We start from the raw sequence: 24,346 nt of genomic DNA, 5'->3' as shown, positions 1-24,346 counted from the left end.
ACTAGGAAGACCAGAAGGCAGATTGGTACTTGAAGTAAGGAAAACCTTCTTGGGGCAGCTAATAGAATCAGACTTAGATTCAGCAAGACCTGAGTTCAAATGAGACCTCATATACTAGTTATATGACCCAGGCAAGTCATTTACCTTCTATTTGCCTCAGTTTCCTCATCTGTAAAATGGAGTAACAATAGAACCTGTCTTCCAGGGTTGTTGAGAGGGTCTAATGAGATAATAATCTTAAAGTGCTTAGCACATAGTAAATGAACACTATATAAATGGTTGTTCTTATTATTTTTAACTAGCTTGATTTATAGGCAGCTAAGTGGTGCAGTAGAACAAACCCTGGGGCCCAAGTCAGGAAGACTTCAGTTCTTATCCAGCCTCCAGACCCTTGGCACAGTGCCTGACGCATACAAAAGTTAGTACTATTATAAATGTTAATTATTATCTATGTGGAATGGAAGCTGGCTACTTCAGGAGGTTCTAGACCATCACCTTCCAATAGAAGGAGAATAACAATGTAGGAGGGAGGTCATTTAAAGAAGGTATGCTTTTCCAGTTAGGTTTTTCAACTCTAAGATCATGCAAAATGCATTGATACACTGATTCATGAAGTCACTTATCATTTTCTCCAGGCTTCTACATGTTTTTCCTATTCACATCATCCTCTGGTTTAGAGCTTCTGAGGCAGTTCTATGTCCTTGGGACAAGGACATTTGCTTCTAGATTCATAAACTGGTGAAACTCATCTTAGCAAACAAACATCCTCCAAAGAGAAATCCTAGGTTTCCCTTCTGAGGAAGAGAGGCCTTGTTAGAAATAAATCTTTAAAAGAAAAACTAAGACTCCAAGGTGAATGAAGTAACTTAAAATTTTAATACATTCATGCAGGAAGGGTGTGGTTATCAAAAACAGACACACACAGAGAAGCAGAAAAGAAGCAACCTTTATCTCTGATAGTGAAACTCCAGTTCCCTCCCTTAAATCCTCATTGGTTGGAGATTAGGTAATTCCCAATTTCAGGGTCCACCTCTTGTATATTACTTCTTGTTATGTCCCCCCACCCTAGTCATGCTTCCACATACATTGAATATTATTATAATGAACCTTAAGCTCCTCCTGAGGTAGAGAAGTTAATGTGTATAAGCTTCTTAAGTATGCTCAGAATAATGAACCCAAGTAGCCCCAAGTCACCTAAAATTAATCTTCTTGACTTCCGCATCCATCTACCTGTCTACTTGATATTGTTCAGTCAGGATGCAGTTATATGGATTAGCTACCTCCTTTGTATTTTACTAACCAAGACCTTCTTCCTTTTATGGAAACACAAAATATTTTATTTCTTTCAGCCACAATGACCCAAGGCCAATCATAGCATGTGAACTAATGATTTATTTTCCTTTTCCATAATTTTTATGCTTCATTTTATAAACCAATTAAGAAAATATATCAGAGACAGATGTTCAACTAGAGCAACACTAAACTTCTCATAGAAAAATAGAGAATGGATGAATTGGGACCCAACTTTGGCAAAACTGTGGCAGAATTGTGCTTCTGCTCCTCCTTACCCCTGTTTTTCCTGTGCCTCTCTCCCCTCTGCCAAACAACTTCTTCCCTTTGCTTTGCAATGCATTTGGGTTACATCTGGAGCTTTTCATTAGTGAGGAAAAGGACAATGATGAGAATCACAGTATGCTATAGGTAGAAGTCAATGGGGGAGGCAAGTCATTCAGGATAAAGTCCCCATTTTGCAGATAGTCAATTGAGGACAGTCAGGTAGAGCAGGGGATAGAATTTCAGGGTTTGGAGTCAAGAAAATTGAGATCAAATTCAGCTTCAGGCACTCATTAGCTGTGTGATCCTGGGCAAGTCACTTAGCCTCTGTCATAATCCATTGTAGAAGGAAATGGCAAATTACTCTAGCATCTTTGCCAGGAAAACAAAATAGTCCACTGATTCACAAAGTGTTGGAAACTACTTAACAATAAATTGAATAGAGAAGTGAAGGGATCATAGGATCATGAAAGATGATAGATTTGGATCTGAAAATGACCTTAGCAGTCATATCACCCAACCTCTTTATTCTGTAGTTGAAAACACTTAGACCATGTGTGTACTGTCAACTTTTTAGCAATTAGCTTTTTTTATATAATCATATTCTCTTGGGGTTTTCTTGGCCAAAATACTAGAGTGATTTATATTTCCTTCTTCTGCTCATTTTATATATGAAGAACTGAGGCAAACAGGATTAAGTGACCTGCCTAGGATCACATAGCTAGTAAATATCAGAGGCTAGATTTGAACTCAGAAAGATAAGTTTTTCTGCTTCCAAGTCCAGTACTCTACCCACTGTACCACCTAATTGGTCCCCCAAACAAGTATCCTCCTCCAATAAGGTAGTAATTCTCAGGGCAGCTAGATAGCACAGTAGAGAAAGCACCAAGACTGGAGTAAGGAAGACTCAATTTCATGAGTTCAAATCTAGCTCCAAACACTAGCTGTGTGACCCTGGGTAAATCACTAAACCCTATTTGCTTCCCCATTTGTAAAATGAGAAGGAGAAGGAAATGGCAAGCCACCCTAATATCTTACCTTGTTGTAAATTGAGCTGGAGAAGGAAATGCAAATCACCCTAATTTCTTTATGTGTCCACATAGAGAGTTGGACACCACTGAAAATGACTGAACAACAACAACAAAAAGAAGTAATCCTCAGAGACAGGATTTATCTAAATACTTGGATTAAATACAATGCCTTGTACCTTGTGGCTGATTAATAAATGTTTGTTGACCATTCTTCTTTACCTTTGCCTCTTAGAATCCCTAGCTTCCTTCAATTACATTTATTTTTACATCTTCATTCTTTCCCCTCATCATTCAATTGAGAAAACAAGATTAAAAAAAAATTCTATTACTAACAAGCATAAACAAGTCATATAAATTCTTGCATTGGCCATTGGAAAAGAAAAATGGCCTCAGGCTATGTCTATCACCTATCAGGAGGTGGATATTTTTTATCTTTCAGTTTTCTGGAATTGTTTATGCATTGCATTGATCAAAGTTTCCAGGTCTTTCAAAGTTGTTTGTCTTTATAAAATTGTTGTTATTTTGTAAATTGTTCTGGTTTTATTCACTTATTCTGTATCATTTCATATAAGTCTTCATGTTTAACTGAAACCATCCCCTTCATTAACTTTGTTGTTGTTTAATCTCAGTTGTGTCTTCTGTATTCAACTCTTCACAACTCTATTTGGGCTTTTCTTGGCAAAGACACTGAAGTGGTTACCCATCTGCTTTCAAAGTTAAGACCAATTGAGTCTGACAAGCTTTCTCAATTTCAATCACTCTACACCCATACACATCCTCTCTCCTTCCTGAAGTTATTTTGTACTTATTTCACAGGCTAAATGGCATGCCCATATTCACACAGGCAGTAGGAAGAAAACCTAGGTCTTATTTCAGATCCATTGTTCTTTATCCTGCCCTAAGTTTTTGTGATATTATGGAGGTTTGTTGATAATAAATTAATTACATTATGGTAAAGCTACATTAGCAAAGCAAGATTATTGGGGGTTGACAGAATACAGAAATCCAACCTGAAAGACAGATAAATAAAAAATGATTATTTACATTATAAAAAGCTCCCTCCCCCCCTGCCCTACCAGTCTTAAGTGTGCAGGTCTACCAGTTAATGTGCAATTTCTAATTCCAAGTAGAATGTTTTCTCTGTCTTCTCTTTGACCTGGTAGACTATAAACCATGTATTTAAAAAACTATAAACTAAAAAACTATAAATCAGAATGGTGGAAAGAAGTTAGGCTGTTTAACCTTAGAAATATAGGCTTAGCAGAAAACACACTATTCATTTTTAAATATTTCAAAAACCAGCATGTGGTCAAGGAATTAAGGTTCTGTATAGCTCTATGAGGCAGAAGAAGAATTTATGTGGGGAGTTACTGGGAAATCCAGTTCAGTTTAAAATAAGGAAGCATTTTCTAATAAGTAGAGTTGTTCAAAAATAGAATGAATTGTTTTGTGAGACAATGTGAGATAACTTGTTAGCTCCTCTTCTCTACCTCCATGTTGCTATGGTAGTAAAGGCAAGTCTGGGTTTTACCCTTGCCTTTTTTGTGTTTGTTTTTTTCATGGTCATGGCAAACAAGTACCCTTGGGTGAATATATCCAAAATTGGAAGGAACATTATAATTTCAAGATATCCAGAGTTTCTGTGGAATGTTTGGTTCCCCAGATTAGAAGTAACAGAATCAGATATAAGGTTCTTAGGTTGGCCTCTAAAGCCCTTCTTACCTTTCTAATCCTTTCACACTTTCCTTCCCATTGGTCTCCTTGTTCCTCAAACATAACAGTCACATTTCCCACTGCTGTGTTTTTGTTCAAGTGTCCCCCACCAGGAATGTCCTTTCTTTTCTCTGCCTCTTAGTTTTAGTATTGATTTCAGGGTTGGTACACTATCCATTAAATTATTCATCTGTTCAAGTTAGGTCAAGTCACCTGAGTTCAAATTTGACCTCAAACACTTAACTAGCTGTGTGATCTTGGGCAAGTCACTTAATTCTGATTACCTCCCATCCAGGACCATCTCCAGTCATCCTGATTCATAAATAGACCCAGATGGCTTTGGAAGAGAAAGTGAAGCTGGTAACTTAGCCCAGCACCCCTTCAATCAAATTCAGTTCTCTTGCTTGTCATGGTATCATCTCCCTGATGTCATGATCTTCTTTGAGAATGAAGGACAAATATCATCAGATCGGTTTCTATAGATTCTTTTTTTTTTGGAAGGCAAATGGGGTTAAGTGGCTTGCCCAAGGCCACACAGCTAGGTAATTATTAAGTGTCTGAGATGGGATTTGAAACCAGGTACTCCTGACTCCAGGGCGGGTGCTTTATCCACTATGCCACCTAGCCACCCCTTCTATAGATTCTTTCAACCCTGCCTCACTTAAATACAAGTCTCCTGCAAGTCAAGTCATCACCCTCCAGATGTCATTGAACTTCTATGAGAGCAAAGGACCACCACTACCACCACTGTTCAAGCAACTCCTTTTGTAAGAAGTATTTCCAGGCCCCTTAGCCTTCCACTCTGAGATCTCTTATGCACCCTGCTTACACCTAGGTCTCATTAGTGCAAATATTGAATACTGTGGAATAGTCTGGTTATATGAATTCAAATGGGCAGCATTTGAAGTAATACTTAGATAAAATATGGTAATTGGTTTTGGCCAGAGGGAAACAATGGAAATATACCATGTGAATTTGAATATTGTAGTAGTGGTACAAATCTAGACCTAGTTGTATTTATACATTGTTCTTTCAGGATTTGAACGCTTTGAGCCAGTTTTGCTTCTCTTTATAGCCTCAGAGTCTAGAATGGTGTCTGGCATACAGCAAGAACTTAATAAATGTTTGTTGATTGCCCAATGAATGTTTGTTGATGACTGCATGAAGAAATATTTTTTTTGTTTATTGTTTGACTGCCCAGTGAAGAAATAATTTTCTCTTCAGGGTTTGGTTTTTTAGGGGGAGGGAATTTAGTACTTCCTATTTCATTATGTCTGGAAGGGATCTTGGACATTGTCTTGTCAAATGAGAAAATAAAGGAGGAGAAACAAATGAGGGAATAAAAAAGCTGGAGAATTTCATGTAAATAAGTAGATGGAGAGGAACACAGATTTAGAGTTGGTTGGGACAGGGAGGAAAGATAAAATATTTTACTTCTGTCACACAGGAAACAGATCCTTGGATTTTATTTTATTTTAAGATTTTATTTATTTTGAGTTTTACAATTTCCACCACCCCATCTTCCTCCCCCCACCCCCACAGAAGGCAGTCTTAGTCTTTACAATGATTCCATGGTATACATTGATCTAAGTTGAATTTGATGAGAGAGAAATCATATCCTTCTATTCACTCACGTTTTAAAGAAGAGTTCATCCCATTCACATTCAAAGTTATAATTACTAACTCTTTATTGCCCTCCATGCTATCTTCCCTCTGTTTGTGTTTTTCCCTTTATCCATATTCCCCAGTATTTTGCTTCTGGATACTGCCTCCTTCAGTGTGTTTGCCCTCCTATGTCAATCCTCCCCTTTCTTTCCCCTTTCCCTTTTCCCCTTCTTCCCTCCCTTCCTTCTGTTAGTTCATTTTTTCTCCCCTCCCTGTCTCCTGCCTTCCCTTTTCCCCTTTTAATACTTGAAAGGTAAGATAAGTTTCTTAACTTGAGTGTTTGTGCAAGTTAACTTAAAGCCAAGTCTGATGAGAGGAAGATTCAGGTGGTTCTCAGTTTCTCCTTTCTTCCTCTCTACAATAGGTCTTTTGTACCTCTTAATATAATGAGATTTACCCCTTTCAATTTCTTCCCTCTTCCTGTCTCCTTACTGTCCCCCATTTTAAGAAGGTATTGTTTTTTGAATCATTCTATTTATGTCACAGAAAAGTCATGAGTGTCTATCACTTCTGGCTAAGTATATTCTCTCTAATAGAGTTACAATTCTCAAGAGTTATGAGAACCTTTCTCCCAAATGGGTATATGGCCAGTTTCATATTTTTGGATAGAAGTTTTTTTTTCCTTACCCACCCCCCTTTTTAACCTTTTCATGTGTATCTTGAGCCTCCTGTTTGATGTCCAAATTTTCCATTAAGCTCTGGTCTTTTCATCAGGAAATGTTGGAAGTCTCCCATTTCATTAAATGTCCATCTTTTCCCCTGGAAAAGAAGGCACAGATTTGCTGGGTAGTGGAATCTTGGCTGCATTCCAAACTCCCTTGCTCTTTGGAATATCTCATTCCAGGACCTTTAAACCCTTAATGTTGATGCAGTCAGGTCCTGGGTAATCCTTACTGTGGCTCCTTGATATATAAATTGTTTCTTTCTGGCTGCTTGCAGGATTGTCTCTTTTATTTGATAGTTCTGGAATTTGTCCACAACATTCCTTGGTGTTTTCACTTTAGGATCTCTTTCCAAAGGGGATCAATGTATTCTTTTTATTTTATTTTATTTTTTTTAGGTTTTTGCAAGGCAAACAGGGTTAAGTGACTTGCCCAAGGCCACACAGCTAGGTAATTATTAAGTGTCTGAGACCGAATTTGAACCCAGGTACTCCTGACTTTATCCACTGTGTCACCTAGCCATCCCTGATGTATTCTTTCAATAACAATTTTGCCCTCTGGTTCCATGATATCAGGGCAGCTTTCCATCACTAAATCCTGTAATATTAAGTCCAGGCCTTTTTTACTCTTCAATGTTTTCAGGGAGACCTATAATTCTCAGGTTGTCCTTCTTGATCAGTTCTCAAGGTCAGTGGTTTTTCTGATGAGGTATTTTACATTTTCTTCTATTTTTTTTTTTTTGATTTTTTGGCTTTGTTTAACAGACTCTTGCTGTCTCATGAAATCATTAGTTTCCACAGACTCCATTCTTTTTTTTTAGAGAAGAATTTTCTTCATTTACCTTTTGCAACTCCTTTTCTAATTGGTCGATTCTTTTTTTGAAAGAGTTTTCCATTTGACCAATTAAGGTTTTGAGAGAATTATTTTCTATTTTGCATTTGTCCAATTGTATTTTCCAATGATTTGTTTTCTTGTTGCAAGGTGTTAATTGTCTCTCCCAAATCTTCCAATTGACTTTTAAACTCCTTCTTGATTTCTTCAAGGAAGTCTTTCTGTGCTGGAGACCAGATCATATTCTCCTCAGAGGTTCTAGGACTCTCTGTGTTAGGGTCTTTTCCTTCTAGGAATTTGACTATGGACCCCCCCCCCTTTCTTCTGGCCTTTCTTCATTTTACTAAGACCTTGTGTTGGCAAGGGGCTAGTTCATAGAAGTTTGGTGTTGAGATCCCTAGAGGCTTTTCTCACTGGGTTTAGTAACTCCAAGTGGGCTGGTCAGAAGGCTGTATTGGTTAGATCCTGGGATTTTAAACACATTCTCTGACTTCTAATCCAGTCTACTTTCCACAGCACTGGTGGTAGACTGGGACTTCGAAGAGCTGCAAATTTACAAATGCTTCAGGACAGTAAGTTGACCTTAAAGAGAAGTTTCACTCAGCACACTAGAAGGGATGATGCTCAAATGAGCCCATTACCAACCACTGAACATTTACTTATTATACCCAGTCAAAGGGGGGCAGCTAGGCAACGCAGTGGATAGAGCACCAGCCCTGGAGTCAGGAGGATCTGAGTTCAAATCTGATCTCAGACACTTAATAATTACTTAGCTGGCAAGTCACTTAACCCCATTGCCTTTCAAAAAACCAAAAAAAAAATAGTAAGAAACTTTTGGTACAGTAATAGTTTTTTTTTGGTAAATTTATGAACTGATGCAGAGTCAAATGAGCAGAAGCAGAATTCAATAATAATTTTATAAAAGAAAACAACTCTGAAAGACTTTAGACCTCTGATCATGCAATGAGAAACCAGTAATCCAGAAGAGTAAAGATGATAAACTACCTATCTCTTGTTAAAGAAATGATGAACTCAAAAGAGAGAATAAGATCTACATTTTAGGAAATGACCAATAAAGAGTTTTGAATCACATAACTATTAAATTTAAAAAGTAAGCAGTTTTATCCTTCTCTTGTGACTGTGATTCACTCCTTGGGAGGTTCTGAATGTTTGTAGCCTTCACATTGCCTATGAAGTAACAATATCAGATTTTTTGCAAAACTATGGTTTTGCACGTGACCAGATCAGAAAGTGGTTCAGTCATCTATTTGCTCATGGAAAACAAGAAGTCAGGTCTCAGCAAGAATCAATGACTGCAAGTAAGAAGAAACCAATTTTTTTTAGTGATATGTAGATGGTTATTTTCCCTTTAAAAACCATTATTTTATTTATTAAAATTTTTAAATTATATTGAATTCCATTAAAGTCAAGTAAACATATTAAACAAAGAACAGAAAACAACCAAAACCTCTACCCTTTAATAAGGTGGAACAAAACAAATTAACAGAGAATTCTTTTTTTTAAAGTTACTTGGGTGGGGCAGCTAGCTGGTGCAGTGGATATAGCACCAGCCCTGGAGTCAGGAGGACCTGAGTTCAAATCCAGCCTTAAAAACTTAATAATTACCTGGCCATGAGACTTTGGGCAAATCACTCAACCCCATTGCCTTGCAAAACCGAAACCAAATAAAGTTACTTTGGGGAGGGGCAGGGTGAGCTCTTACTGCTTTCTTGGGTATACAGAATTTATAAATCCTATAGCCAAATCATATAGTATTTCTTATCTAATAATCAATAAGTTTGGTGGAAAAGATATTGTTCTCTATATACCATTTATGGAATAAATGCATCTTCTGTGATTTCTTCCATCCTTACCCAGTTGCCAACTCCTTATTATTTATTTATTTATTTGTTCTTTATTTTTATTTTTATTTTTTAGATTTTTCAAGGCAGTGGGGTTAAGTGGCTTGCCCAAGGCCACATGGCTATTATCAAGTGTCTGATGTCGGATTTGAACCCAGGTCCTCCTGACTCCAAGGCCAGTGCTCTATTCACTGAGCCACCTAGCTGCTCCTGTTCTTTATTTTTTAGAGGATTTATTTTTCTTTATTAAGAAGATACCTAGGAAGAGCATGGTTAGTGTTAGACTCCCATTATCTGTTCTTGGACCCTTTTAGTGATATCTTATTGATCACAATTCTTAATGCTTGTGAAGATCCTTTGAAATATAGAATATGGGGGGCAGCTAGGTGGCATGCTGGCCCTGGAATCAGGAGAACCTGAGTTCAAATGTGACCTCAGATGCTTAATACTTACCTAGCTGTGGGACCTTGGGCAAGTCACTTAACCCCATTGCCTTGCAAAAACCAAAAACCAAAATAAAATAAAACAAAACAAAAAAAAAAATATAGAACATAAGAGCCATTCAACAAGAGGGGTATTGTAGACATTGTTAATGGCAGACTGGTCAATGAAACTCAGTCCTAGGAGCATTTGGGGATCACATAGGGACTAGGGGAATTTTTTCCAAAAATGTATAATGCTATGGAATGAAAGGGCCCTGCTATACGATTCAGAAGATGCATAGGAATTGTGCACCTTGTAATTGTCTATTTAGCTAGGATCAAGTTTGCATATAAAAAATAAATTGTCTCTTTTTCTTACTTGCTGAGCATGAGGTTTGAGAACATCTCTGTCGATGAGCAGAACCAGAAAAACATTGCACACCCTAACAGCAACATGGGGGTGATGATCAATCTTGATGGGCTTGCTTATTACATCAGTGCAACAACCAGGGACAATTTTGGGCTATTGGCAATGGAGAATACCATCTGTATCCAGAGAAGGAATTATGGACTTTGAAAAAAGACTAAAGAATATTACCTTCAAATTAGGAAAAAACCTATTATCTTATTATGTAATTTTACTATATCATACTTTGTTTTTCTTCCTTAAGAATATGATTCCTCTGTCATCACATTCATCTGAGATCGGTGTATACCATGGAAACAATGTAAAGACTAACAGAATGCCTTCTGTGGGGGATGGGGGGAGGAAAGCAAGAATGGGGGAAAATTGTAAAACTCAAAATAAATAAAATCTTTCTTAAAAAAAAGAACATCTCTGTCCCTAAAGGAATGATGGGGTGGACAAGTTTCATTTCAAAGGGCTTGCACATAGTCTTCTAAGCAAGCTTGTGCTTGAGGTGAGCATCACCTTCTGTGTCTGTCTTCTTTTCTTTGGTATAGGGCTTTGGGAGATCTCAGAAGGCTGATAGAGCCATGGAACTCACTTCTAGTACAATACAGCTGAGAGATGAAACTGCTTCCACACCACACACTCAGTCACCAACATTAGGATCAAGTAGGTCACTTTTCAGGTTTGGCTCAGTCATCAGATCTCTGGTTAGTATAGGCATCTGGACTATTGTGTTCAGTTTTAGGCATCGCATTTTAGTAAAACCTTAGCTTGCATTCTGAGATATGCCAAAGAGGGAGTGTCAATAATAGAATCTGAAGCCAAATTGTGACTTCAAATTTAGTTTTCTTTTGACTCTACCATGCTGCTGTGGTGAAATAATGGAAACCTTGAGAAGTTCATTGTAGAGTTCATGACACAAATCTGGAAAAGTCAGCACAGAATGACCTTAGATTCATAGTGGTTGGATTATGAACAGGAAATCTTTCTCAAACTCTTTTAATTTTAGTTCCTTGCCTCCTCTGTGATTATTTCTGATTTATTATATATATATATATATATTTATTATATATATTATAGATTGATTGATTGATTGACTGTGGGGCAGCTTGGTCTGAATCAAGAAGACTCATCTTTCTGAATTCAAATCAGGTCTCAAATACTTATTTGCTCTGTAATCCTGGGTAAGTCACTGAACCCTGTTTGCTTCAATTTCCTCATATGTAAAATGAACTGGAGAAGAAAATGGCAAACTGCTCTAGTATCTTTGTCAAGAAAATCCCAGATGGGGCCACAGAGTGTTGGGCATGACTGAATATGACTGAACAACAACCACCCAAATTTGTTTTACATAGTTATTTCTGTTTTATCTCTTGCATGAGATTATGGGTTCCTTTTGCTCTTCTTTGCATTCTCAGGGCCCAGTGCCAGAGACGTAATAAATGCATTCCAACAGAAAAGACAGATCAAAAATTCCTAGGTCCTCAAATTCTCCAAGGAAAGTTGGCATGAGAAAAATGAAATTTTTTTTCAACTAAAATTTCATAACAAAAAATTCTGGTGGAAAAGGAAAAGGGGGATAAAGAGAAGATACAACTCTGACCAATTTGAATTTTAGAAAAATACAAGAAGAGGGGAAGCATAAGAAAATAATTGAGTGCAAATCCAAAAACTGCTCCAGTCTTCAAAACTACATGTTAAGAGAAACTAAAGTTTAAATCCAGCTAAAAGTAGAAGGTAAATCCAAAAGTTGGAAAAGTGGCTTTTAAAAAATGATAAATAGGTAGTGGAATTTAAAGATAAGTAAGGAGATAATGAGAACATTTAGAAGTCCTCCAGATTTAGTTCCCCCAAGTCACTGGTCCCATATAAGTTAGTTTTTGGATTGATTGATGAATTTGTTGAAGAGTTGTTCCTTATCTCTGAAAAAATCCAGGAGAATGGGAGATTACTCCAGTGCTGAACATATGCAAGTGATATCTAAATAAATCTAATCCCATGTTTTGAAATTCTTAAAGTGCACTATAAAGGTATATTATTATTATTATTATTTTTAAAATGGCATATAATGAATTCTTCAAATTCATGGCTTGAGAGCTTGATTTAGATCCTGACAAAGTATGTGAAACATTATTGAAGAGACAAAGGGGAGGTAAGCTTTAATTGAGTACCTGGTTCTGTAATAAGTGCTTTACAGGTATCATCTCCAACAACCCTGAGAAGGTTGTTGCTCAGTCATTTTTAGTGGTGTCTGACTCTTTGTGACAACATTTGGAGTTTTCTTGACAAAGATCCTGGAGTGATTTGCCATTTCTTTCTCTAGTTCATTTTACAGATAAGGAAATTGAGGGCAAATAGGGTGAAAATACTTGTGCAGACCCTGTAACTCCTAAGTGTCTAAAGTCAAATTTGAACTAAGGTACTCTTGACCTCAGGCCCAATACTCTATTCACTGCATATATTGTTGCCCATCTTCATTTTACAATTGAGTAAACTGAGGCAAAGGCTAAGTGACTTGATCAGGCTCTAATAACTAGTTAAGTGTCTGAGGCTGGATTTGAACTGAGATCTTCTTGACTCCAGGTCCTGGCTAGAGTCATACCACATAAGGAAGATGATTGACTAATCCTGCATGAGCTCATCCAAAACAAGTCATGTCAGCCTAATCTAATTTTCTACTCTTACAGGCTAGGAAATGCTTTATGGTACCTGGATGTCAGCAAAGCATTTGACAAAATTTGCTATCCTCATGGACAAGATGGAGGAATAAGGATTAGATATTATAGTTAAGGGGATATGGAACTGGTTAAAGACTAGACCCAAAGAGGTGACAAGGTTTCACTGTAGGTTTTAGAAGTCCCAATTGAACTGCTGAAAGTCTTTCTGTCCTTTTCTTAGCATCTTGAGGGTATCAGTGAGGCATTCATGCCATGCTCTTGTCATGCTCCCTCTCACCACAAGACCAACCCATATCAATTTCCATTATGATTACATCCTTTCCTTTTGTTCTTTGGTATTTCTTATTGTTTTGAGAGAAATAGTTATTTCTCTCTCTCTCTCTCTCTCTCTCTCTCTCTCTCTCTCTCTCTGCCCCCCCCCCCACAAGGCAATGGGATTAAGTGACTTGTCTAAGGTCACACAGCTAGGTAATTATTAAGAATCTGAGGTCAGATTTGAATTCAGGTCCTCCTGACTTCAGGGACAGTGCTATAGCCACCTAATTGCCCTTATTTCTCTCTTGTAATAACTAGTTGATGAATCAGGGCCAAGGCTTTTCCTGCTTTATATTTCCTCATCTAAAAATTAACCAGCATAGAAATCTTTCTCAAAGACTTACCTAGTCAGGAGGGTATGATCTAACCAAAAAGTAGTAAAAGAAATTCTCTAAGTTTAGGTGTTGTTTACTCGGACAGGTCTGGGAAAATGTGCATTCTCTCTTTTGTAAGATGGGTGAAATCAAAATTAATAATTCTCTTTAATCAAAATTTGGGTGCTCATTATTACCCATCTCAAGATTCTCATTGTAATAGCCCATTTCTCATTATAATATTAATTTCCTCATTAATTGTGATTGCCACCCTCAGGAACACCTGCTTTTCCAAGGGCATATTAGCCCACAGCTATGGGGGGGGTCTTTTGGCATTCAAGAGTGCTATTGACTTCTTTTATTAATTATATTATAGCCTTATTACTAAATTGATTAAATTACTAAAATGATTAAATTACCCAGAAACCGTGTCTCACACTTTTTAAATACCACCGTTTTAAATAGTACATTCTGCTTACCTCTATTATACACCTTTCTATTGTCTGCTGTGTGACAATTGTCATCCGTTCTTTGAAGGTAGAAGTGTTTTTTCAATGCCATACAGCAATACTAATAAAATGGGTTTTTTTGGTTTGTTTTTATAGAAAAGACAGTAAATGGGCTTTTCAATTTTTCAAATGACCTAGCCCCTTTTCCTTTGACTTCTCAACTCTGGACCCAGGATCTTTTTAAACTATATCATCTGTTCGGAAATAGGTACTTTGGAAAAGCTTTTGTCCACAGGTATCTATTCAAATTCATACTGAAATTTGGGCAACAGTCTTCATCCATTTAGTCTTTCATGTACAGATGGTCAGGCCAAACTCCATTGAGTAATTACAAATCTCTTTCAGGAGGCTCTACAATGATCAGGGATTTAGCAACAGCTAGGTGAACACTGGACCTGGAGTCATAAGGACCTGAGTTCAAATCTTTTGTCAGATACTTAACATGTACTAGCTGTGTGGCCCTGGGCAAGTTGCTTAACCCCAATTTCTTTATCAAAAAAAAAAGAAAAGTCCAGGGATTTGATTTGAGCCAGTAGATCATTCACAAACAGCTCTGTGTGTGTGTGTGTGTGTGTGTGTATGTGTGTGTGAATAGCACTTAATTTCACCCAAGGAATTCTTTATCAAGGCGGTTTTTTCCCTGGATCTTTTCCATTATAGTGAGTACTTTTGTCCAGCACAATTTCCTTGATTTATGACTTGCTTCATGTATACTACCTTTAACACTGAGCACTGAATATTATTGCTGTTGCTATATTTTTACACTTAGTTTAAAAATAAATATAGATAACAAGTATGGGGTGGGTGACTTATGGCTAGATTACAGTTTTTGTAAAAAAGATAAGGAGGTTTTAGTGATCTATATATTCATGTGAATCAAGAATAGGACTAAAAATTCAGTAATTCAAGAAAAATTTATTAAGCTCCTGTTCCTTGCAAAGTACTCTCCTAGGTACTAGGGATACACAGGCAAAACCAAAACAAGCAGTGTATGATTTTAGGCTGCATTGAGAAGCAGGCAATTCCAAATAAAAAAGATGATGAAATCACCTTTTATTTCAGACTGATCTATCACACTGGGTTCAGTTCTTGCACATTTTAGGAGAGAGACGGACAAGATCAATAGCCACAGGAATCACAGGATGGCAAAAGGACTATAAACCATATGGTAAGAGGGACTGAAGGAACTAGAGCACATAAAAAACTAGCTACCAAAGATACAATACATCCTGTGATGTCACTGCCTTGTAGTTATCAATAAAGGCAATAAAGAGTAGCTAAGTACTCTTGGGATTTTTAGGTAATGATTACTATTCTAATTTTTTCCATTTGGCCAATTCTATTTTTTTTGAGGTTTTGTTTTCTTTCATCAGTTTTTGTGCTTCCTTTTCCAAATTGCTTTTTTCACAATTCTCCTGCATAACTGTATCTTTTCCCATTTTTTCCTTCTACCTATTTGCTTTTTTAAATCCTTTTTGAATGCTTCCAAGAGGACTTTTTGGACTTGAGAACCCTAAATGGGATCACAAAAAGTCAGATGACTGAAATGGATGAACATTTTGTATGTAATGGTAATGGTTTAAACAGTTCTAGTCTCTAGCTAGAGAGTAATTTTTATGTACTTCAGTATATTAAGAATTCTGGGGCTATTACTTTTTTACTGATATTGATAGTAATCCCACCAGTTGCCTCCCTGATTAGCTTTATGAATTGCAGTTCATACATAGGGCCAAACTCTGGTGATAAAGCAATTTTTTTTGAGATTTTTCAAGGCAATGGAGTTAAGTGGCTTGCCCAAGGCTACACAGCTAAGTAATTATTAAGTGTCTGAGGTTGGATTTGAACCCAGGTACTCCTGACTCCAGGGTGGGTGCTTTTCTCCACTTCGCCACCTAGCTGCCCCCGGATAAAGCAATTTTTAGTTTAGATAGGTTGACCCTCCAAAAACAGATACTATGTTGCTGGTTTTTTTGATTAGAGGGAAGGACCCACTCATCTGAGAGCTCTATTAGCATGAGAATTCAGGCTCCATTACATGCCCCTAACAAACATTGTTGTTGTTCATTTGTTCAGTTATGTCCAACTCTTCATGATACCATTTTAGGTTTTCTTGTCAAAGATACTGGTGCTTTGCCATTTTCCAGTCATTTTAAAAATGAGGAAATTGAGTTAAAGGAAAATTACTTGTCTAGCATCACACAGATACTGAGTGTCTGAGACTAAATTTAAATTCAGGAAAAATGAGTCTTCCTGATTCCAGGACCAGCACTTTATCCATTTTACCACCTAGCTGCCCAAACTTTCATATGCTTACATAGATATGGGAGCATATCAATGGAGACACTTCTATACTAGTGGGGCACAAGTTATCCATACCTTCTTCTGGGTAATTTTTGTTCATGTCCTTCCAAATTCCTTCACAAATGACCAAGACTGTTAATGTTATGGCTCGCTCTTACTAGGGCTCCTTTTCTGATCATACATTTTCTGGATTATCTATTTTTATGTCACCTCCTAAGCACAAGTTTAAATATATGTAACTTATTTACTCATGGCACTCTGAATCACTTATTATTTCTTTTCAGTAGGATTTCATAATCTGTAGTCATATGACATTACTGGAAGATGACTGATATTAAAAAACCCCGCTAACTTTAAGTATCAGGGAGAAGCTTGAGATGATTGAAAACATCTCTAATTTCCCAATTGAAATCTGATTCCTTCTCTTTCTATATAATCTGGCACCAGGCTGTTGTTTCAGTCCAAGAGTTGTTCAATCCATCCAAGGGCATAACATATTATGGGCAAATGGCTTCCTTCATTCACTTGATTTTTCTTGCACGAGTTGTTGGGTATCATTTGAAGAGGCATGGTATTCATTTAAAAGACCTGTAGTATTCTGAGACTTAATAGAGTTTTTTTTTTAGGTTTTTGCAAGGCAAATGGGGTTAAGTGGCTTGCCCAAGGCCACACAGCTAGGTAATTATTAAGTGTCTGAAACCGGATTTGAACCCAGGTACTCCTGACTCCAGGGCTGGTGCTTTATCCACTGCGCCACCTAGCCACCCCTAGTTATCTCTTTCACATCATAGAGGTTATGAGCATGGCACTCCCATGATTTGGAAAAATCTATATAAAATTTTGTGTCTTCTGCTGCCTTTTGCATTCTTTAACTTATAATTTTTTTAACTTTTAAAAAGAAATTGTATTTATGGCATGAAAGATATATATATATTATACATTTCTGATTTTCTAAACTTTTCCTTTGTCCTCTGATGGCAAATTTTACATGTCCTCTATAGTTTCTGCAAAATTTCCATCTAATTTCTTATGCTGATCCATGATATAATGATGAGGGAAGTCATGATGTGGAAGGGATAACTGTACAATCATCCACAAGCAGGAGCATCTGGAAAATTTCACTCTTTATAACAAATCCCTCTTTGATTGTGACCCTACACAGTTTATGACAAAGGTAAACACCTTTATCAAGCAAATCAAATTGGTTTCCAAGACAATCTTTTCCATCTTATTTTATGCATTTAAACTTGTTATTTTATGCACTTAAGCCTGTTATTGAGAGAAGGGGTCCATAGGCCTCACCAAACTACCAAAGATCCACAAAAGGTTAAGAATTTCTTCATTATTAGATCAAATGCATTTTGTGGAAAATTGTATTTTCAGGACCTCCCAATTATGAGACTAAAGTGGCCTACAGTCAAAAATCAATTGCAAAAGTTGTCTTGTTGTCTTCTCTTATTTTAATGCCGGAGATCTTTGATGTTTCTTTAGATCATTCTAGTTCATGCTAATTTTAGAGAGCTATAGGCCAGTAGCTGTGGATGTCTTTTACTTCATTATTAATGTTTCCATCCATATTCACACACCCCCATTCATTTCAAATTATAAAACAATACTTTAATACTGGTGAATAGTTAACAAGGCACTTTTTCCATATACTGTCATGTGATTCTTACAACAACCTTGTGAGATAGTGCAAATATTTGTATTACTGGTTGTTGATGAGGGAATTGTAGTCACCCAGGTAATAAGAGGCTTGTCTCCTAGTAGACTCATCTCTCCTTAAACCTAAATCACTCCTTTCAGCCATTCCATGATGTAATTAATTTCAGGTATTTTGAATCTGCCAAAGGAACACAGATGCAATTCTTTCCCTTTAAAATGTGAACATGCATAAAAATAAGTTTTGGTTTTTCTTCTTCCTTCCTCTGAAAAGTGATATCTACACAACTTGAAATCAAAAAGAAAAGTCATATGAGGAATAGTGATGATGAATAAAACAACTCAAAGAAATAATTTCTTCTGGAACATAGTCTAACAAAAATAATGCAACAGTCAACAGTTTATTTGATAAAAAAAAAATTCCCAAAAAACAAAGAAACAAAAAATCCAACCAAAAAAACTGCCCTGACAAAACAAAAATTCATTAAGACAAAACAAAACAAAATTTGAAATTTACTACATTTTTAAGTTTAAGAAAAAAATACCTGTATTAATATATATATATACAGACATATTGCATATATATGTATATATACACACATATATTTGTGCCATTAAAGAACATTACATGCTTTTCAGGACATGTTTTCTTCATATTAACTTAAAAGCTATGTATCACAATTTAAAATCATTGCAGGAAAACATCCTTTATTTGTTTTTACTGTTCATACTTCAAGTACTGGAAATAAGCAAACCAGGACCTGAATGTTGAACCTCATCTGCTATGCACCAATAATGATGGACAGCTATAGAAATATCACTGTGGTATCATATACTTTACACAGGTTTTGGTTATCCTACAACAGTATGAACCTTTTACCTGAGATGATATGAAATAATGAAGCAAGACAATTTATAGGCTTATGGGAACTTTACAGTGAGTTTCAAAAAAAAGTAAAATTGGTAACATACAACTCTGTGTAGCAACAGGTGTCACACATGAAACTTTCCTAGGAAAGGATTTTTTCTCTCTCTCCCTATTTATTGTCAAACAATATACTTCAAAACTGGAGGGAAACCAGAGGTGAAGCACCACTTGCAATGATCAGCATGCAATTAGGGACATGGAGGTAGCATTTTCTTTATGAAAATTCTTGGCCAGCCCTGATGATTCCAAACACATCGTCTTCTGCAAAAGGCACTCACAAAATTCCTATTTTTAAATTATACTGTGATATTATGGTATACTGACCACAGACTGCTTAACATTAAACAGTTTTTGATTCCTAAAAAAAAAAAGTTAAGCCAAGGAGATGGTTTAAGGAATAAAACTGGCATATGAAATGTACATTTTGGAAACATGCACATTTAAAAAAGTCAATATGATAACTTTTTTAAAAATTTCAACAAAAAATTGGATATTCCAATTTAATTAGCAATAGGAAGCAGTACATTGATGGACTAGATAAGGAATCGAAAACACTGAAAGGAGACCGGTTTTTTTTAACGGCTAAAGTAAAAGCAACATTTTCTCTCAAAGTCAAAAGATCATTCACATAAAACAATGCATTGTGAGGGAGGGAAGCATTGGAGGCAGCAAAGGGGAAGGGAGACATTGGGGACAAGATTGTATAGAAGCATATAAATGAATACATCTAGAATCCATTGTGATACTGTGCTCCTCTTGCTTCTGCAATTGGAAGAAATTCTACCCATACCTATGGCTGTCCTCATCGTGACACAACTGAGCTAATTGAATTATAAGATGTTCCACTATTACAGCTTGAGGCATAGGCTTCTTGGCCATTGGCATCTAGGTTTATTTTGAACACAGAGGATGCCCTCAGTAAAAAGTCAGCTGCATCACGGCGGCCTAGTTCTCTCAATTTGGACATTAGAATGCCAACAGTACTCTCAGGGTGGTTGCACCATTCCCGGAGGAGAGCATGGACTGGGCTTGGGAGGAAGTCCTTATGAGTTCCATTATTATACTTTGCCACGAGTTCAGGAAGGCCCAAGTTCATGGCAAGAAGGCACCAGTCCTTCCCCATAGGATCAGGTGGGTCCAACAGGCGGCTCAGTTTTCTCCGAGTCAGGAGATTCAAGTCTGAAGCATGAATGTCCATTCCAAGGCTACCCTGAGAGTAGACATCAAGACAACCAAAGCACATAATGCTACTGAAACTTTCCTTATAGCCGCCCATAGTGTTAGTCAATGAGGTCTCTTTCAGTGTCTGGGCTCGGAAAAAGTCTCTTGGCTGGTAAATCATGACAGGCTCGTGATGTTCCCTTAGTTGCTGGGGGCTTAGATAATGTTTCACAGTCAACAGGCCTGGTAAAGTAGTGGTCATAACATTCTCAATGGTACTACACACAGAATCCAGAAGGAGGCAACATTTAATCTTCTCAGTTTCCAGCCCCCTCACCTGAACCTCAATGCCCTGCCCATGATTGACCAGTAGAACAAGTAACTCTGCCCCGCGGTGAGCAATTTTGCAGCCATTCACCCACAGTCGGATATCTGCATCCCCTTCAGTGCTCTGTTGGTGAATCCACCGACACAGATTCACCTGTACCTTGTGAAAAATTCCACAAGGGAAGGGTGTGAGGTGCTCCACGGGGACAATCCGGACTCCTCCATAAATCATCACTTCATCTTCTTCATCAGTCCAGGACCGGTGCAAGTTGTCAGTCTTGATGAGGGCGGGGATATCCACCATAGTCCCACTGCTCAGGTCCCGAGCACAGATGTCCATGGCATCCAGGATCTGGATTAATTCTTCTACGTCACTGTCTGGTACTAAACGTTGAATGTCCTCCATGGTGTACCGCCCCCTGTAATGGTGTAGGGCTTTGGGGGTCTCCACAGAAAGGAGCTTTCCCAAAACATTGGTGCAGAGCCATCGTGGATCCAAGAGTATGACGTCTTGTACAGTCTCACTCTGCATTATGTTAATCTGCCAAAGGAAACAATGAGTAGTCACTTTGTGGGAAATAAAATGTATATAGTAGGTTTTTTCCCTTAGTACACTGAAATGATTGTATCAATGATAAATAAAGTCATCTTGCCCTTTGCTATTGAACAGAACAAATTTCAATAGCTACTGTCCTGATTTCTAACTAATTATCAACTTACTTTTGTCTCTCATCCATGGAACATAGATGTTGGTCTCTATTACATTCATTAGGATTGCCCTTCAATGACTCATTTGTGTGAGTACTTTGCTTGCCTGGAGAAAAATGAATAGGTGCAACAAGCTGATATTTCTCTAGCAGCTTGTATATGATGTTAAGTCTTTTTTGCTATCTCTTACTGACATAAATTTCTGCTGAGAAATTTTATTTCTACTGCTTAGACCTTTCAGGTAGAGATATTGAGATTGCTTGGAAATATGGACCCAATCATGAGACAGATGTTTAACAATTAGTTATATATCATTCATTTGCTCATCCATGGAAATTATGATCACTTTATACATACGTTATTGCTATCATTTGCTGTAATGTTAATCAGTTGTGCATCTCTTAGTTATAATATTCTAGAGCATAGCATAGCATAAGAATCTCTGTAGTTCTGGGGAAAGCATCATTTGAAATTCAGCCCTTAAATATTTTCTGATGTTTCTTTTTTCTTATTTAATTGATGTTATCATTTAAAAATGGAAGAGGGTTTGTTAATTGTTAATTTATGGGCTTTAAAACACAGTCAACTTACAGTGTTTACTACTGGCAATAGGAAAGTAATGCTTTATTCTAAAAATCCAAAATATTGATGCCAAATACAAAGTATACTTTAAACTCAACTTCCTTCCTGAAGTATATATATTTTTTAAATCAGAGGTAACAAAATTAACTTATTGGAGAGTTCTATTTAGGGTTCTAAATTAACTACATGAAACTAAAGGAATTTTTTGTAAATACTCCTCATTCTAAATCGTGCAATTCAAATTTCCCTGGTCTAGGAATAGAATTGAAAAATCAGCCTCAGCCCTGTGATTCCTTAGATCATGATGCTGGACCGTGCCATGAAACAATCAACTTACTTCACAAGGCATTTATTAAAGGATGTAAAAGTCACCATGACATCAGTGCTACCATTGTTGGCTTTCTTTCCTCCTAAGACTAGAAGTCCTTTGCCTGGGAATGGGTCCGATCAGCACAAGCGTAGAAAGTGTTCTTTTAGTGAACATAAAGGAAAAATATGTCTATCAAGAGGACTTCTTAACCAGGGTACCATGAACTTGTAAAGTTTTTTTCCCCACAAATGCATTTCAAAAATAATCAGTTCCTTTGCAATCTTCTGTATTTTCTTTATGTGTTTAAAAACATTATTCTGAGGAGTCCATGCACAGACTACATAAGTTTATGCAACAAAAAAGGTTAAAAATCCCTAGTCTAGAGGGAAGGGTCTACATATCCCTGACATGCACAAAAGCACATCTGAATGAAGTCACTGGCACTGGACTGAAGATCTTTCGCACTTCCTTTGTAATGTTAATTTGCTCAGTGTAGTCATAAGGTTGAGAGAGGGATATCAAGTCAGCTGAGCTATATCTGAATTAGAAAGTAGCCTAAAAAGACCAGAGGGTAACATGTAGAAGAAACTTTGTTGTCAGCTACCATGGTAGAATGGAAATACTGGTGACTCTGGAAAGAGACATAAATTCAAATCCTATCTCAGTCACTAGCTGTGTTACCATTACTAATCTTCTCAATTATTATTACTGGTAATCCTAAATCAGAATTTCTTTAAGACTCTGAAAATCTGAAAATATCATATAAACATCCATAATGTCTATTTGTAGTAGTATACCAAGAATTAATCATGTCAATTATGTCAACTTATATTACCTCTCATATTTTTAAATACAGATTAAAAAGTTTTTTGGGGGTGGGGAGGGGAGCAATGAAGCAACCAGAACTGGCTAATGTTACAAATTTAAGACCTAAAATAACTTGTCATTTTCAATGCATTTCTGGCTACAAGTTCTTTCTGAAGGAGTTGTAGTTGCCAGTCAAGGTTATATAAGTGTTTCAGACCTTAAATGTATTTATTTTTTTCAAAAATTATCATTGTAGTACATTGTTTCTTATCTTACGATTTCTCTGCTATGGGACTGCCTATAGTGTTAGCCTGGGTGATCTGGTCAAAGTGATAACATTTTGTCCCATTTGTCTTCTGCTAGATCAGTGAAAATATATAGTTCCTGGAGAGTGAAGTGAATCCAGGCCCCATCAAACATTCAACCACTGAATCTACAAAGAAGAGAGTAAAATTATGTAGAAAAGAGCAATAGTCTGGGTTTTAAGAGTAAGAGTCAGAGACAATTTAATAACTGGGCAGGGGTTCTGCACTATAGCAAAGGACACTATGAATTTTTTTTAATAATCCCCAATATATGCACTTTTAATGTTCCAATTAAAATTTGCTTAGCTTTAAAAAAATCAGTTCACCATCTCTATTATTCATGCTCATAACTCCATATTTGAACTTTTACAAGAGTGTGGTCAAATTATCCTCTTCCCACATCTCCAAAAACAGACTTTTCAAGAAAAGCAAACAAATACCACAGAAAAGAGAGGGTTTCTTAAACTTCTTTAATTACCACACTGCAGTTCTACTTACTTCTCCTGTGCTGTGGAGCTGCTGAGCAATATGCCTTAAGTCCTCTTCATTTACAAGTGGATTCAGTTGGTCTTGCACATCAAATACAAACTGTTGAAGAGACATCAATTGGTTGGGCCCATTCAGTTTTCTCCAGGATGGCAGAGTGGAGATGATCTTCTCACAAAGGTGTGTCATTGGAGGGCAAACCTAATGAACATCCATTTGTGTAACTAATTCTTGTCTACAGATGAATACTTTCTTTTATTTTAAAGATTTGTAAATTGACTTTTTGTTTTAACATGGACCAATTTCTCCCTTCCCTCCTCCTTGAGAGCCATTTCTTATATCAGAGAAATTTTTTATAAGAAAAAATGGAAAGAAAAAAATGTCAGAAGAACCAATCAGTACACTGAGAAAAGCGGATAAGTCTATAAAATACTCCATAGTAATGGACATTTCACCCCTGCAAAGGTGTCTGGGGAGATGTTGAAGGTACACTTTTAATGAAAATTATTTTTATCCATCATTACATTTTTTTTGGCAAAGGCCTTTTTTTTAAAGTGAGTACTTTGAAATTTTCAATGCCATCTCTAATCAGAATCCAATCATCTGTCTTTTTATATCTGTCAAAAATTCTGTTGAGAATTTTCACTTCTACTCTTTAATGTAAATGGATAACAGTTCCCTGAATATCTCTTAAGAACTTTCAGGCACAGAAATAGAAATGCATACAAATGGGGATATATTCAGACAGCAAAATGTTGAGTGAGCAGGTCCACTTCACTCATGTGCTTATCAGCAGAAAAA

The 24,346-nt window shown here is 36.8% G+C and overlaps 1 protein-coding gene across 2 annotated transcripts in view; it reads right to left on the bottom strand.

Moving 5' to 3' along the window:
• Window positions 1-14,031: 14,031 nt before the first annotated feature.
• DAPK1 (death associated protein kinase 1) overlaps window positions 14,032-24,346 on the bottom strand; it is a 241,603-nt gene continuing 231,288 nt past the window's right edge. For both annotated transcript variants that reach the window (XM_074207911.1, XM_074207910.1), the window contains 2 exons: window positions 23,558-23,746; window positions 14,032-20,888 (listed from right to left, as the gene is read on the bottom strand). In XM_074207911.1, the coding sequence (XP_074064012.1) occupies window positions 19,662-20,888; window positions 23,558-23,746 (1,416 nt within the window). In that variant the 3' untranslated portion in view covers window positions 14,032-19,661. The remainder of the gene's footprint in view (window positions 20,889-23,557; window positions 23,747-24,346) is intronic.

Source organism: Macrotis lagotis, chromosome X (genome assembly GCF_037893015.1).
Source record: "Macrotis lagotis isolate mMagLag1 chromosome X, bilby.v1.9.chrom.fasta, whole genome shotgun sequence".
In the NCBI taxonomy this organism is placed as follows: domain Eukaryota; kingdom Metazoa; phylum Chordata; class Mammalia; order Peramelemorphia; family Peramelidae; genus Macrotis; species Macrotis lagotis.
Note: the sequence above shows the minus strand (reverse complement) of the source record. Positions and strands in the feature narration are given on the sequence as shown.